The sequence below is a fragment of the Macaca mulatta genome, chromosome 14 (genome assembly GCF_049350105.2).
Source record: "Macaca mulatta isolate MMU2019108-1 chromosome 14, T2T-MMU8v2.0, whole genome shotgun sequence".
Lineage (NCBI taxonomy): Eukaryota > Metazoa > Chordata > Mammalia > Primates > Cercopithecidae > Macaca > Macaca mulatta.
Genome location: NC_133419.1, coordinates 70,459,261 through 70,475,843, shown reverse-complemented (window position 1 = coordinate 70,475,843; position 16,583 = coordinate 70,459,261). Strand labels below are relative to the sequence as shown.

Below are 16,583 nucleotides of genomic sequence, written 5' to 3'. Positions count from 1 at the left end.
AGTTTAAAAATGTGCCATGAATTGAGTGGATCGTGAGCACACAGATAAATTAGACGTATGATCTTGGTGAAGGAAGCAGTTACATAAAGAAAAAAAATTGGAGAGCAATGTGGTAGCTGCTATGAAAACTTGGATGAGAGGGGTAGACAAAACCAGGGAAATGGCCAAAATTTACTTTAATTAAACAACACTTCTAACTAAATTGTCTTAACTAGAGTCTAAAAGCTGGCTAGCAGTGCAAAAAGGTACAAGTGTTGGCACACACGGTATAAAGAACAGCAGACAGATACATCAAGCAGCTCAATTTCTGTGGAAAATGAAAACAAAAACGTAAGGCTCTCTGAAAAACTAACATAATACATGAAGATGAAGAAATAGATTTTAATGTTATAATGCTAACTCGAGTAACTTTCTGAAACATGTCATATAAAAATTACCAATAAACGAAAGATGCAACGTTTCATTATTTTACATACATTATCATGAAAGAGTGAAATAGGAAAGAAGTAATGATAGATTTATTACTTCATCAGTGGGAGAGAAGGAAATACTTTTAAGAATTATTTAACAAATCACAAAGAATTGGTGATTAAGTAGGTGTATTGTATGAAATTGAGGTCACTTTCAAAGAAAATGACTAGATTTTTGGATGAGTCAAGTGAATAGATAGTGGTGTTTTTCCTGAATTGAGGATGGTTTAAGAAATAGTGCCACTTTAAAACTTTTTAACTATTTATATAATTTTAAATATATAGAACTTTGCAGTAAGAGTATGAGAAACTCCCTTATAACATGTATACAAAGATTCACATGTACCCATAATCACGAACTCTTCATATTTTGCCCCATTGTGCTTTATCACTAGTTCAGTAGGTAGGAAGATGGAGAATTTTTTTTTCTGATTGGTTTACAAATAAATAGAAGGCATGATGCCCCTTTACATCTAAATTTTAAAGCTTGTATTTCTTAAGGAAAAGACATTATATTGTATAACTATGGTATTATAACCAAGATGAGGACAGTTAGCCTTTAAATAAAATTATAACCTAATATAAAGTCCATGTTTAAAGTTAGACAGTAGTCCCAACAAGGACTTCTATAGCTGTATTTTCCTTTTTCAGAATCCAGTCCAGGAACAAATAATGCAGTTACTTTTCATGTCTCTTTAGACTTCCTGAATTTTCAAAAGCTCCTCAGTTCTTCTTTTGCTTTCTTGATAGTGGAATTTTTGAAGAACATCCATTTGTTATTGAGAATTTCCATCATTTTAGTTTCTTTGGCGTTTCCTCATGACTAGGATTCAGGTTATACAGTTTTGCTTGTTTGTTTTTAATGCAACAGAATAATGTAGCCTTTCTTCATGCACAATATCATTAATCATATGATGCTGATATGTTCTAATATTAATGTGGTTAGTTTCAGTCACTTGGTTAATGGGATGTCACTCTGGATTCATGGTAAGTTGCTATTTTTCTCTTTGTAATTCATAGAAATCTGTGAAAGTATATATTTATTGAGACTATTTAAATGGTCCGCTCCTCAGAGCACTTTCACTCATGAGTTTTATTATTCTGTTTATGAATTTTTAAATGCATCATACCTTTCCTCTTTATTTATTGGCATTACACTATAAGGAAGAGCATTCCCCTTTCCCAAACTTGTATTGCTTTACTTACATTTGTATAGATTCACAGAATCTGATTTTATTCAATGGGCTACAATCCTTTGCCATAATTATTTATTTTGATGCTCAAAATTTTCTAAATTACGCCATAAGGAGCTCCTTCCAACTAGACCTTGGGTCCTTTCCACATGTTCCAATCATGCTTTGAGTACTTCCTTATTTTCTATCTCTGCATCGTGATTTCAAATTACTTTATGCTTTTTCAGCTCAAGCCACAGAAACAGATATTTTTCCAAAAAGCCCTGATCTTTTTCTGTGAACAAAGTTATTAAGAAAATCAATATCTTGAAACAAGGATTGTTTTTTCATTGCCATTGCTTGTTCCTTGCTTTTGGTTCCTATAAGTGAACAGAGGAAATACATGCACACACACGCGATTATATAATTACGTTTGCGTATGTCTGTGTCTCTCTTTATTAAAAACAATGAATCCGTACTTGCAATTGCAATTGGAATCCAAACCTTCAAGATTCTTTCTAGTCTCAATACTTTCCATATAAGTAATTATTTTCTTCACAAGTACAAAAATTATCTTCCATTATCCTCAACAGTGTTTGTTTATACTCTTTTGTTACTAAGAAAAGACAGTAAAATGTATTGATCTTAAGCTTATTTTTTGCAAATATGTTACTCATTATCCTATCAAGATATAGAATATTTCCTGCACTCAAGAAAGTTTTCCCAACATGACTGTTCCCACCTTTTCAGGGGAAAGCATTGTTGTTTAAAAAAAAAATTACTTTCAATTAATTTTACCTGTCCTAGAACATTATATCAATAGAATACTAAAATATGAACTAATCAGTTTTACTAAGTAAAAAGTTTTTTTCTAAATTATGATCCATACTTTTGCAGAGCTTATTACTTTATTGCTTTATGAAGTGTCTGGTAAAGTGTTTTGCACATTTTTGTTTTTTACATGGAGTTATAAGGGTTATTTATATAAAATTTTAAAACTATTTATATAATTCAGATTTAAGTTTTTTTGCATGATTTTATAGTCTGTGTATTGCTTGCTAATTTTCTTAGCAGTCTACTTTTGCTGAAGTCCAAATTGTTGATAAGATGATATCTTGTTGCTTTCTGTGTTGTAAGAAGGAAATCTTTGCCAATCTTCAATATATTAAAGTATTCTGATTTCTTCTTTCTAGAAGCCTTATTTTTTACTTCTATATTATCCCATTTGGATTAATATTTTGTGTGGTATTAAATAAATTTTTAGATTAAACATATATATTTATAAAATGTATAGATATATATGAATACCTAATTTTGTTTAAAAGGCTGTCTATTTTCCATTGAATTGCTTTGATACTTCTGTATAAAATCAATGGGTTGTACAAATGTGGGCTTACTTATGGGCTCTCTGTTGTGTTTCATTAGCTGTCCTCATGCTGATATCACACTGTCTTTATTATTAGAATTTTGTAGTAAGTCTTGATGTTAGGTATTCTCAGTACTTAACATTTATTCTTTATTTTGAGATTGCTTTGGCTGTAGGTCCTTTGATTTCTCATGTAAAATATAAAATTAGCTTCTCAATTCATGGCAAAAAAAAGAGGTTGTTATGATTATATTTGGGATTGCTTTGAATCTTTACATGACTTTAAGGAAATTAACATTTTAACAATAATGAGATGTCTAATCCGTGAATATGGCACAGCTCTCTATTTCTTTATATTTTGCCTTTCTTTCAACAATGTTTTGTAATTATCAGTGTAAAATTTTTGTAGTTTATTGTGTGCCTAAATATAAATTGTGTATCTTATGCTTTTACACTATATGGCAAATTATTGTTATTTTCTAATTATTGGATTCCAGTATGTAGATTTATAAACTATTTTTATGTAGACTTCAAACATTAAACTTTGCTAAATTCACCTACTAATTCATGATATCTGTTGTATTTGTATACCTTTTAGGATTTTTCATGTTAAAAAGTTGTGTTCACTACAAATAAAGGTTGTGCAATTGTCATTGTGTATGTTAGTCTCAGACCTTGCATGGAGGGGACAACAGTTACTGTCCTCTATTCCCGTCCTCGACTCTTTAGAGAGTCATCATCTAAAAGACACTGAATCTTAGAATATAGGGCAGAGTTATTTATCAGAACTCTATCATACATTTCACTCTTAGCTTTTACTTCTTGAATTGAATATCTTTTTTTTAAGCATTTGCACTTATGCCAGAAAAGTTTGATAGCCTTCTGCTTGAGATTACTCTACATTTCTAGATTAAGTTTAAAGAGAATTGATATCTTTACAATACTGAGATTAGCACATCAGTGGTTGAAGGTGGATGAATTCCTACAAGCTTTATTTTGTCCCAGTGTTCTTTCTTTAGTAACTTGTAAACCATGATGTTGAGTCTCTGACGTCGGGAGGTGCTGTAGTTACCTGCTCTCTGCCTTGGTTTTTTTAATTCTGAATAGTTGAAGGTGTCAATTTAATTGGGGCACAGTGCCCAGATTCTGGTCAGATATTATTCTGGATGTTTCTGTGTGGGTATTTCTGGATGAGACTGGCATTTAAATTAATAAATTTTGAGTAAAGTATATTGTCCTTTATAATGTGCCTTCCAAGCAGTTGAAGGCCTGTATAGAACAAAAGACTGACTTGCACCAATCAGGAAAGAATTCTACCAGGAGACTGCCTTTGGACTTAAATTACAACACTGGCTCTTCCCTGAGTCTCCGGCCTATTGGCTCTCCCTGCAGATTTTGGATTTGCCAGCCTTCATAAGTGTAAGTCAGGTTCTTAAAATTAATCTATCTCATATAGATACATAGATACAGATATATATGCATATGTATACCTACCTGCATATATGTGTATATACATACATGTATGCATAACCTATTGGTTTTTTACCCTGAAGAACCCTTATTAATACAAATTCTGAGCAATTTTAGAAATTATAAATAGATGTGGTAGGATATCACTTTTTTTTTTTTTTTTTTTTTTTTTTGGAGATGGAGTCTCACTTTGTCACCCAGGCTAGAGTGCAGTGGAGCCATCTTGGTTCACTGCAACTGCCACCTCCCGGGTTCAAGCAATTCTCCTGCCTTAGGCCTCTCGAGTAGCTGGGAATCACCTGCATTTTTAATACTGTTTAAATACAGGCATACAGCTTAGTATTAAAGTCAAATAGGCCTGCTAACCAAATCTCAAAAGGTCATAAATTTAACAATAAATTAAGGATAATACTGTTGTATTCTCACATTGCAATGGAGACTACTTAGGAATATCAACATAAAAGGCTTGTTGCCAAAGGACAGTTCTCTACCAAGAAGGGTGGAAATGAGCCAAATGTTGCAAGTTATTTTTCCCAATTGAACATTTAAATGAAGGGGTGCAAAAAGCTAGAAGGGTCAGTTCCTGAAAGCAATTCTTTTTTAGGGGGACAGAGTCTTACTATATTGCCCAGGCTGGAGTTCAGTGGCACGATCTCGGCTCACTGAAAGCTCCACCCTCTGAGTTCAAGTGATTCTCCTGCCTCAGCCTCCTGAATAGCTGGGATTATAGGCGCCTGCCACTGCCCCGGTCTAATTTCTTGTGTTTTTGGTAGAGACGGGGTTTCACCTTCTTGACCAGGCTGGTCTTGAACTCCTGACCTCATGATCCACCCACCTCAGCCTCCCAAAGTGCTGGAATTACAGGCGTGAGCCACCACGCCCTGCCTGAAAGCATTTTTTTTTCCCAACAAGTGTTCTGCTCCTAATAGGTCAAATATCTCCAATATTAAGACTTTTTATTTTCCTTTTCTTTTCTTCTTTATGCCTGAAGTCACTTCTACAAGAAAATGCCAAGAGCCTATTGGAAATCCTCGGGTAAAGTCCTGAGCAATAAAGCCCTTGGAAATAATTCAATATTTACTCATCAAATTTTAAACTCAAGAAGAAAATAAATGGACACAAATTAGAAAAATGAACAAAGGAAACAATGAAGTACTTCACATAATATACAAACGGAAAAGAAGATAGCAGCACAAATATTTCTTTGTTAAATGATAATTATAAAGGGAATCATATTTTACCTATCAAGCTGTCAAAGATAAATGTCAGTAATAACTAGTGTTGTTGAAAATTTAGACAAACATTATTTTAGTCATTGTTCAAATTGATGTAATCTCCTGGAAGTTAATTTTGTGATTTCTAGAAATCTTTCTTTAAAATTATCCTTACAAAAAATATTATTATCTTTCAAGCGATTTTATGTTTAAGAATGTTTTCAATAATTGTCCCTGTCGAAGTGTGTAAGAGGGTAGAGGGTCCTGGTTATCCTCTTTTCCTTGTAATGACCCATTTGTTTTTTCTATTTTCTATCAGTAAGTCTCAACTTGAGACTGAGCCTGAAATTTGAAGACTATAGTAATTAAACAATATGAACTCTGGACTACATATTTTATGAGATATTAAAATTCGGAAATGGTGCAAATATGTTGTAGTTTCACATTATTCTCTTTGTTGGTCCTATATTACCACATATTTTCTGTGGTGCTGCTAAAAGTGGTAATTGTTTAACATCCCAAACCTGGCCTGCTTCCTGTTTTTCTATAGCCCACTAGTTAAGAATGATTTTCACAGATGAATATTTGTAATCAATTTGGTGATAGGGAAACTCTAACTTTCAGCTACATTTTGTAGAAAAAAAAAATGGATTCTATTATTTTAATTAGTAGACCTTTAATTAAAGACAATGCAATTCTTATTGTTGTTAATATTGTTCGAATTTCATAAAAATTATTTGTGGACATACATTTTTCTGTCTTGTTATATTAATGCCTACGTGATATTCTTGAATTTGCCTCTTTTTCCATAAAGCCTAAGCTATATATTATTTGGCCATTTATTTAAAAGTTTGCCGAATTCTGGCTAAAATATTAAGAAATAACATCAGAGGCTATTTTATTTTTGAGAAAATTATGTTACTTAAGAAAAACCATCCCTATTGGTAATCCAATAAAATTAGTTCTAGTAAATATTGAAACTTGAAACAGTATCAAAAGATCCCTTAAGATAGCCTCTATAATCATTCTCAGCAGCCATGGATATCTGCTAAGTCCTAATCCCTGAAGCCAGAGGATCCACCAGGTAGGTGTATGACAAGCAATCTAATATTTCTTATATTTGCAGTGGCTTTAATCTGGTAAATCAAAGTATGGACATCTGCATATATGTGAATATTTTCCATAACCTTGAGAAAAATGATCTATGACCTGAGGTTTTTCAAGAACAATTAACTAGCCGTAAGTTCTTATGCCACTAATTTTAGACAATATATTCCTCCTCTTCGCTAACACAATAGCCCTAGACTTATTTATATTTGCTGTGTGGTATGCTGTCACATGCCCAAGCAGACACACACACACACACACACGTGTCTTACTTGTAGAACACAAGCAAACAAATGAACACTCTCCAATGGCACATTATAGCTTTTGGAATAAAGTCTAGCAACTCTCACAGCATTAATAGCCATTTTTGATATTCGTATTTTCCTTGTCTCCCCAAGTTCTACCTTGCACTCATACCATATTGAAAAAACTAGAGTTACCTTAAACTACATTATCTAGTTTAAATCTGCTCTTCTATCTACCTTGGCCACTCATTCATCATTCCTCAGGGATCAGAGGCAACTGCCTAACCAAAAAACAAAATACAGTAAATGCAACTCTTCTGCTTTAGTTAGATTTCAATGCTTCATTCTTTCTGAATTCCACATCCCATGTGTACACTTGTTATTTCTTCCTTCTTTCCCCTGCCGGCCCATCCCCCACCTCTTTTCCTTTCAGTCTCTCTTTTCCAGAATTACATAGGTACAAACTCATGAGAATTACTCACTGTACCAAATTTACTATTATGTCACAATTCTGTAGTATAGTATTTATAATATTGTAGGTTTTTGATAAAACAATGAATTAATAAAGAAGTAAATTTTGGGGTTAACAAAACAACAACAACAACAACAACAAAAGTTGATGTGTCAAATGCAACAACTGGTTCTAATTTTTGTGCCTGTAATTCCCTGCATGACTCTGAAAATGTATTTAAATTTTTAGGCTTTATTGTCTCTTGATATTCATAAGGTTTTCTTTGATAAGAACACCATTAACATGTACTTCCTTTGATTTTTTTCTTTTTTTAAGGCAAGGATAATGGAGAAAATGAAAGTCAACAACTTGTTTTCATTGAGTACCTGGACGTTTCAGAACGAGACTTAGGTGCATTTAAATTCAGTGACAAAGGCATAATTTATAAATCCTCCTTGAGAAATATTCTTAGAGGAATAACTCAACCAGGGGCTAAAGAATAAAGGAGAAAAAACAAACAGTATGTATTCACTACTTTACTCTTCACACTTCCCAATTTCATTAGTCAGGTAGAATTTACAACCCCATTGATTGATATGCTATGATGATCTAAAACCAGCTATTATGCTGGCAGATTTCACAAACCAAGCATCTCAAATAATACGTATTGTTGTTTTGTTTTGATATGGTTACTATTGCAAAAGAAGGAAGCATGTGGGCATTAATTAAGGTGGATTTTATGAACAGAACATTTTTACCACATGAATGCGAATCTGCGTGGTCTTTGCACCATAGACAATTGGATTGAGAAATGGAGGGACCAGCAAGTAAATGCTAGAAAAGAGAATATGGATATAAGGGGGGATGTGAGACCCAAACCTATGTGTGAAGAAGGAGAAGAAGGCAAGGAGGTAGAACTGGAGGAAGACACAGATGTGAGCAACGCAGGTATTGAATGCTTTAAACCTAGCCTCCTTCTGGGGCAAACGAAACACTGTGATAAATATCTGGATGTAGGACAATGTGATGAATGTGAGGTCAAATCCTGCAACAGTGAAGGCCACAAACAAACCATAGATTTTGTTGACTTGAACATTTGCTGCAGCTAGTTTCACAATGGCCATATGCTCACAGTAGGAGTGGAGGATGACTGTTGTGTGGTACAATTGAAACCGGCACTTTATCAGTACTAGGCATGGGGCTACAAGAATAGCAGCCCTGAGTACGACCACAGTTCCTATCTGAATGACAAGCCGGTGGGTGAAGATGATGGCATGTCTTAGTGGATAACAGATGGCCACATAACGATCCAGGGCCATGGCCATCAGGATGCCTGACTCTATGCACTGAAATGTGTGGATGAACCACATTTGAAGCAAGCAGGAATCAAAATAGATTTCAGGCATATTAAACCAGAATATTCCAAGCATCTTGGGCATAATGCTGCTAGCAAGTGCAATATCTGTAGCTCCTAGCATGCCTAAGAAAATGTACAAGGGCTCATGGAGACTGCCTTCAGATTTGATGATGATCAGAAGCAGGGAATTTCCAATCATAGCAATGAGATAAATGGCACAGAATGGAATCCCAATCCAGCACTGCACAGATTCTAGGCCTGGGATCCCTATTAGTGTCAACACAGAGGGCATGTAGACTGTGATGTTGGAAATGGACATAGTGTCCTTGGGCCTCCTGATGCAAACAAAAGAAGTTTCTCAGTCAGTGTTACTGTTCCTCTTCTGCTTTCTGATTTTATCCAAAGTCATTGTATTGAGTCTGTCTGATTTGGGTAGAACTCTAAAATCATCCATCTTATTCACAGTTTTGAAAGGAAAAGATGGATTCATGGAGATAACATCACTGTTTTCAGGTAGGGCATTCACAGGCACTGTGCCATAATAGGACGTTATGCACATGGCAATCCAAATACATTAGAACCAGCAAAATCACCTGGACAGGGGATTGGACCACTGGCCTGTCTGTTATTTCTTTCCAGACCTGTGGACAAAAAAATACATAGAAGTTTATTTTTATTGGATATTGCATTTTAATGAGTGTAATAAACTTCTCCATATTTCACATTTCAGCTATTCCTCTAGTATTTAACTGTTTCCAATTTTCTTTAAGTTAAGAACATTTTAGACCAGCAGATTATCAGACTCTGACCAGTACATTGGTGTAAAAGATTCCCAATGAAAGAGAATAGAGGTAGAAATAATTGACACCCAAGAACATAATATATTTCTTTTTATATTCAGAAGAATGTAAAGAGAGTGCTTTAGAAGGTATAGAAATCCTTATACTTTTGACAGATCTAGGCCAAATCTCCTGATTGCTTTTTAAATTTCTTTAAAGTTAAAGGGAATTATATTTTTTCCTATATATTTTTAACAGCTGAAATTCTTGAAATGTTGTGAGTTTAAAAATTCTGTAGTACACTTTATAGAATACCTAGAGAGAAGGAACTGCTAAGGGACAAGATGAGTAGCAACAATGCATACAGCAAGAGGACTTGCTCCTGATAAACCACAGATAATGAATAAGGACAAATGAATCATTTAGCCAGGATAGAGTCCAGTTTCCTGGTTTTAAACTGTTAAGAGTTATAATTAGCATAATATGACCCAATGAAGGCTCATTAGTTCTTAATGAAATATAGGTGAGAGGCTTATATAATTTTGTGAGCTCTGACATAAGAAATTAGTAAAAATAAAAAAGCTAAAGGACAGATTTCTTAGAAGAAGTCAAATGTAGAACTAGACAGGGAAGACAGGACAAACTTGGGGATACTAAAATTGAGAAAAGCACTATGAATAACTGAAGAAAATTTAGTCACTTTTCAATTTCACTGATGACTGAATTTTCTGAAAAACCTGGGTTCTTATGCGTTATATGAAAGTTCTCCGATCAAAATAGTTATTTTCTAAAAATTACTTATTTTGGATCAGTACATTTTAAGCTACACATTAGAGAAATGTTTGTGATTCAGTGAAAAGTAGGGTTAAGTTACTTCATTCTTTCCTAGACATTTCAATAAAGTTGCTTTATCTCAGCAAGCTCATGAATGAGCTAACCACATACTTAATGTCACCAATATACTGGAAATTCAGGAAGCAACTCTTCTTTGAAAGAAAAAGCAGCTGTTTTTTGAAAGAAAAAGAAGGAAGGAAAGTAACAAGGAAGAAAGAGAAAAGAGGAAACGGATACAAGTTCACTCAAATGTTCAACAACAAATGTTCAACTGTTGCTGAACTTCAAATCAAAGAACCAAATCAGCAGAGGACATTTCACAACAGGGAGGTTGTATCAGCTAACATATATTTACTGTAAATTTGTAGGTCAATTAAATACTGTGATTTCCATAGATTTGATCCCCAGTGCTTAGTTTTGTGACACTCCCATCCCTAAGTCACTGGCTTTTTCTAATAGGGCAAATTTTTTCTTCTCCAAAGATAATCACAATTGGAATAAGAATCCTTTAAGGGTAATCACAATGTCTGACTTACTCAAGATTAAAGAGCTGACATGTGAGGACTACCTGACAGGCACAGATAGCAGGGTTGCAGGTGGTGGTGTATGTAAGTTCCTGGTTAGTTGGATAGGGTGATTGTTATTGGAGAAGCTGGCAATTAAATTATGGGGGGAAACTTGGAATTCATGAGACTTACTCCTCAATTATTATTGAGACCTGGTTTTACTCTTACCGAATGCCTGAAGAATATTGTCCATTTTTCATAACATTTTCATTCATCACTCACCAATTTTTCTTCTCCAGTGATTCCAGTCGCATTCCCTTAAGCTGCGGGTTCTGTGATGGCTGTACTTTCTGTCTGCACTCTGTGTAACAGCATCCAGCTAATGTCATAAATTTTACTCTGTTCGGTGCTGGGATATGTGCCAATATAATATACTGTGGACATTTTGCATATGACTTTTTACACTTTTCATTTATCTCTAATACGGACACTCTTCTTCTTCTTCTGGAAGTCTGTCTGAGACCATTTTTGTGTGCTCATCCTCCAGTAAAACTCAAAGTGGCATTCGAAAGGTCTGTGGCATTCGAAACACGGGATAAATTTATTGAGCTCAAATTGGATAAAAAAGTTGCTAGCCACCAATTTAATGTTCCTTTATGAATGTGTGGAGAAGTAGGAGGAGTTATGAGCATGAAATGAGAGATTTCCTAGTTGATAGCCAAAACCACAAGGGACCCAGCAAATTTTAAGTCAGCCCTCTTGGGTTCATTGGCACCTAATATCCCCGTAATTATTTCTACACTTGCAGAAATCTCCTTTCTCTCTTCTTCTCTTTTCCCTCAGGCTAAATGCAGAATAATTGATATGCATTTTTTTTTTACAAGCTATGTTCCTTTTCTGCCATTTCTATTTGTAAAATTCTAAAGCCCATTTAAATGCAAACATTTTTCTATGCCAATTCCATTCTATTTAAATAAATACCTTGGTGACACTTTCACTGAGGCAAGGTTTTTCTCTTTTTTTCAGAAAAGAAAAATCTGTATTCATAACTACTTTTTATCACACAATTTCCTCCTCAGTCTTCTTCAGTCTCATTCTTCCCATTTTATTTTATTGAAGATTTTTTTATCTTTTAGTAAATTATGTAACATTCTTATAGTGACAAATTATAATGGACATTTCTAAGTCCTACAAATTTAAAGCTGGAAGCAGCTTGTTGAACATTTGAGTTAACTTGTATCCATTTTCTCTTTTCTCTCTTCCTTCTTTTTCTTTCAAAAAACAGTCATTATATTCCTACTATATATGAGGGAGATAATGTTATATAGTCTGAATGAAATGAAAAAAATTATAAATAATCTTACCTTTACATTATTAGTAAAATGGGATTATGCATTAAAATTTCATTTATCACATAAGTATCTGATAAATTCCAAGCAAGACTTATGCATATGACGCTATTCTCCTTGACATTTTACACCTGGTTTCTAGGCTTTCTTGAATGTAGCTAAGAGACACTTGATATAATGTTTAGACATTGGCAAATTTAGGAAGCATACTAATGGTGGAGAATATTTATAGTGAATTTCCAGGAGAATAAGGAATACAGATGAAAAGGCAAGGAACCCTATGTGCTTTTTCCAGAATTTCCTCTGTGAAGGAGCATAAAACAACGGTACTGCTGCATGTTGGATGAAATTGATTTAGAGAGCATATAGGAGCTAATCTAATATTCAGGTTATTCTTTTATCACTAAGAAACAATTTAGACTAGTATACCATTTGATTTCTTCCTCTTCTCTTATACTGATTTTATTTAAACTTGGGGGCTCTCCAAAATTCTATCTTGGGTCATTTCATTCTAAAACTATTCATATGTGCTAGTGACTCCATCTACTCCAAATAATTTAGTTATCACCTTCATGTGCTAACTCCTATAGCAATATTTCCATCCCAGATTTTCTCCCTGTGTTCCAAGTACGTAGGAACAGCATGTACTGTCCAAATTTTAGTTCATATGTCAATCCTTTGAAACACTGTCAGTGAGTTCTACACTTAATTCAAGGGGTTTTTTTTTTCATTTTACTTGTAAATATTGGAAGACTTTTACATATGAATCAATACCTATCTCTAGATTTTTTTAGCTAGTCTACTGAATATTTTTTAAATTTATTTTTATTAAGGTAAAATATACATATGTAATTGACCATCTTTACTTTTTTTTTTTTCCTTGAGGCAGAGTCTCACTCTGTCATCCAGGCTGGAGTACAGTGGTACGATCTTGGCTCACTGCAACCTCCGCCCTCCAGGTTCAAGCGATTCTCCTGCCCAAGCCTCCCGAGTAGCTGGGATTACAGGCGCCTTCCACCACGCCTGGCTAAGTTTTTGTATTTTTAGTAGAAACAGGGTTTCACCATGTTGGTCAGGCTGGTCTCAAACTACTGACTTCGTAATCCACCTGCCTTGGCCTCCCAAAGTGCTGAGATTACAGGCATGGGCCACCATGCCCAGCCCATCTTTACCATTGGTAAGTGTACAGTTCAGTGGTAATACATACATACATAGATATACAAATTTATATATATACACATACATAGACACATTTATATATACACACACACACACACACACATATACACACATATGCACACACACACACAGAGAAAGAGAGAGAGAGAGAGTGGGAGTTTTTTTTTTCCGCTTCATTTCTCCTTCTTCTCTTCCTTCCAGGCTCTGGTAACTACCAGTCTACTCTTTGCTTCATAAGCTCCACGTTTTCAGCTTCCACACATGAGTTAGAAAATGTGATATTTTTCTTTCTGTGCTTGGCTTCTTTCACTTAACATAATTGCTTTCAGTACCGTTTGTGTTACTGTAATTGATAATATTTCATTCTTTTTATGGTTGAATAATATTCCATTGTGTGTGTGTGTGTATATATATTTTTTTCTTTATCCATTTATCTGTTGACAAATACGTAGGTTGATTTCAAATCATGGCATTTGTGAATAGTGCTATAATAAACATGGGAGTACTGATGTATCTTTGACATACTAATTTCCTCTTTTACCTAGGAGTGATATTGCTGGATCATGTGTTAGCCCTACTTTAAATTTTTGAGAAATCTCCATACTGTCCTTCATAATTGCTGTACCAATTTATATTCCCATATGTGTTAATTTAATATTGGTTATTATTTGCTTTAATTCACTATTATGCACTCATTGAATACATATGTATTATGTGTCTATTCCATACAATAGACTTTGTGAGATGTCAGTGAGTTGGAAAATATTTTAAGGATAACATTTTAACTTAAGTAATAGATGTTGACATAAATAACTATAATATTATGGCTTCATGTTATTGGTTCAAGTCTCTGCAGAGGACAGTGGGAGTGTTGTACATTTCATCAGAATTTCAGACTGACTGTAAAAAGTGCGGTGACTGACTTGAAACCCCACTTCTTAGCTCTATGTAGGAAAAGTCAATCTGGATTAAACCCTAAAATATACTTCTCTGTTCTCAATTATCTTTATGTATTTTTAAGTTAAAATTCCTGAAAATAGTATGTCTGAAAAAAATTGAGAATTTCATTATTTTAAAGTATTTTTTTTCAATATCTTTGATCTTTGAGTGCCTTAGCAAAATGCAGTGGGCATTTTGATAGACACCAACCTTTTAAGTGTGTTTGAGGATTTCTATGGATTGTATTTATTTCCATTCCCTAAAACAGACTTTTAAATTTTAACAGCATACACTGATAGGAGAGAAAAGCAAAATCACTCGATCTTTAATTTGTTTGGTTTTCACCCCATAAATGATGGGGTTTAGCATAGGGGGCACCAACACATAGAGATTGGCCACTAGAATGTGAATCTGGTGAGGGATGGTTTTACCTCCAAAGCGATGGGCAAGAAATGAAAAGAATGCTGGGGCATAGAACGTAAGTGTGACACAGATATGAGAGCCACACGTACTAAGGGCCTTGAACCTGGCAGCCCAGGAAGGTATCTGAAACACTGCGTAAAGGATCATTACATAGGATATAATGATAAGCACTATATCCAGTCCTGTAGAGAGTAGGGCCACAGTGAGGCCATAAATGATGTTGACATTGATACTGCCATATGCCAAACTGGCAATGCCCATGTGCTCACAGTAGGAATGAGGAATGATGTTTCTCCCACACTATGTAAGTCAGTATACCAGGAAGACGAACGGACAGCAGATGAAAAAGCTCCTGACCACAGTTGCTATGCCAATCTTCCTGATGGTTGACGAGGTTAAAATGGTGGTGTATCTCAGTGGGTAACAGATGGCCACATAGAGGTCAAATGCCATTGCCAGGAGAATAGGAGATTCTGCCACAAAGATGAAATGTATGAAGAACATCTGAGACACAGAGCTACCAAAGGATATATCCGTAGAGTGGATAGCCAGCATCTTAGGGGCTGCAGCGGTGGAGAGCAGGAAGTCTGCTGAGGCCAGCATGGATAGGAAGAGATACATGGGCTCATGGAGACTGTGCTCAGTCATGATCAGGAAGATCAAGAGGATATTGCCTGCAACAGCCACAGTGTACACAAAAGAAAAAGGGATGGAGATCCAGGTATGCAAGCCTTCCAGCCCTGGGATTTCCATTAGGACATACCACATATCCTGGGGATTAGTGTGATTATGAAAGAAAGGAGCCATGTGTACAGTTTATTCCAGGCCTAGTGCCATTAATGAAAGACCACAAGGTTGAGGATATAGAAGCACCACCTTAGGCTGAATGAGGTCTGATCAGATTTTTTTTCTTTTCAATGTTTTCTTCTCTGAGAATGGAGAGTAAAATGGGTTAATAAACCTAATATTTAAGTCCTACCAAATAATTTTTTATACCTTAAAAAATGAATAGATATTATTTAATAACTGCTTAATATGTGTTATACTACCTTACAAATATTAACTTATTAAATCTTCACAATAACCTATTGAAAACCCCTTTAAATTACCTTTATATAAATACTATTATTTCTACAGATGTAAAAAACCCCACAGACTTTCAGCCTCTTACCCTAGGCCCTATTGGATTTAAAGTAAGGCAGGGTAAATCTGAAAACTTTGATCTTTACTACCATCCAATGCTGCCTATCAAGATAAAACTAGATACAAAACACAGCATCAAATTTTTTATCATATCCCTAAGGAAAATAGAGAGTTAAGAAATGGAGTTGTACTGCTTACAGAAATGGGAGGGAATAAGTCTGACAAAATAGATTTCAAGCAATATAGCTTATATGCCTTCTTCTACATTTATTGGCGTTAACTTATTGTTAAGCCGTATGCTAGCCATTGAAGACACACAGCCAATTAAATTGTTCTGCCAATTAATCTATTCCTCAAAAATATAAGATAAGACATTATAAACTTTAGCTATTTGCAATGCCAAACTGAGCTGGGTTTTTAAATGTATATGCCTGCTGGGCACGGTGGTTCATGCCTGTAATCCCAGCACTTTGGGAGGCCGAGGCAGGTAGATCACAAGGTCAGGAGTTCGAGACCAGCTTGACCAAAACAGTGAAACCCTGTCTCTACTAAAAATACAAAAATTAGCCTGGCGTAGTG

General features: G+C 34.8%; 2 protein-coding genes across 2 annotated transcripts; both read right to left on the bottom strand.

The window, feature by feature from the left end:
- Nucleotides 1–3,660: 3,660 nt before the first annotated feature.
- On the bottom strand, nt 3,661–11,573 carry OR52A1 (olfactory receptor family 52 subfamily A member 1). Its single transcript, XM_077963598.1, has 2 exons — nt 11,254–11,573; nt 3,661–9,493 (listed from the first exon to the last, which is right to left on the bottom strand). Exon 2 carries the CDS (start codon nt 9,169–9,171, stop codon nt 8,233–8,235), a length of 939 nt encoding a protein of 312 aa, XP_077819724.1. The 5' UTR covers nt 9,172–9,493; nt 11,254–11,573; the 3' UTR covers nt 3,661–8,232.
- Nucleotides 11,574–14,717: 3,144 nt separating this feature from the next.
- On the bottom strand, nt 14,718–15,671 carry LOC715749 (olfactory receptor 52Z1P; the record flags this gene model as incomplete). The annotated part of the gene is given in 1 exon segment (XM_015115098.3): nt 14,718–15,671. A coding segment is annotated over 1 exon segment (954 nt), but the record flags the coding sequence as incomplete, so codon positions are not given.
- Between the last annotated feature and the right edge of the window lie 912 nt (nt 15,672–16,583).

Bases quoted from the DNA above. Each gene is read 5' to 3' on its own strand.
- OR52A1 (XM_077963598.1), bottom strand. From the start codon at position 9,171: ATGTCCATTTCCAACATCACAGTCTACATGCCCTCTGTGTTGACACTA.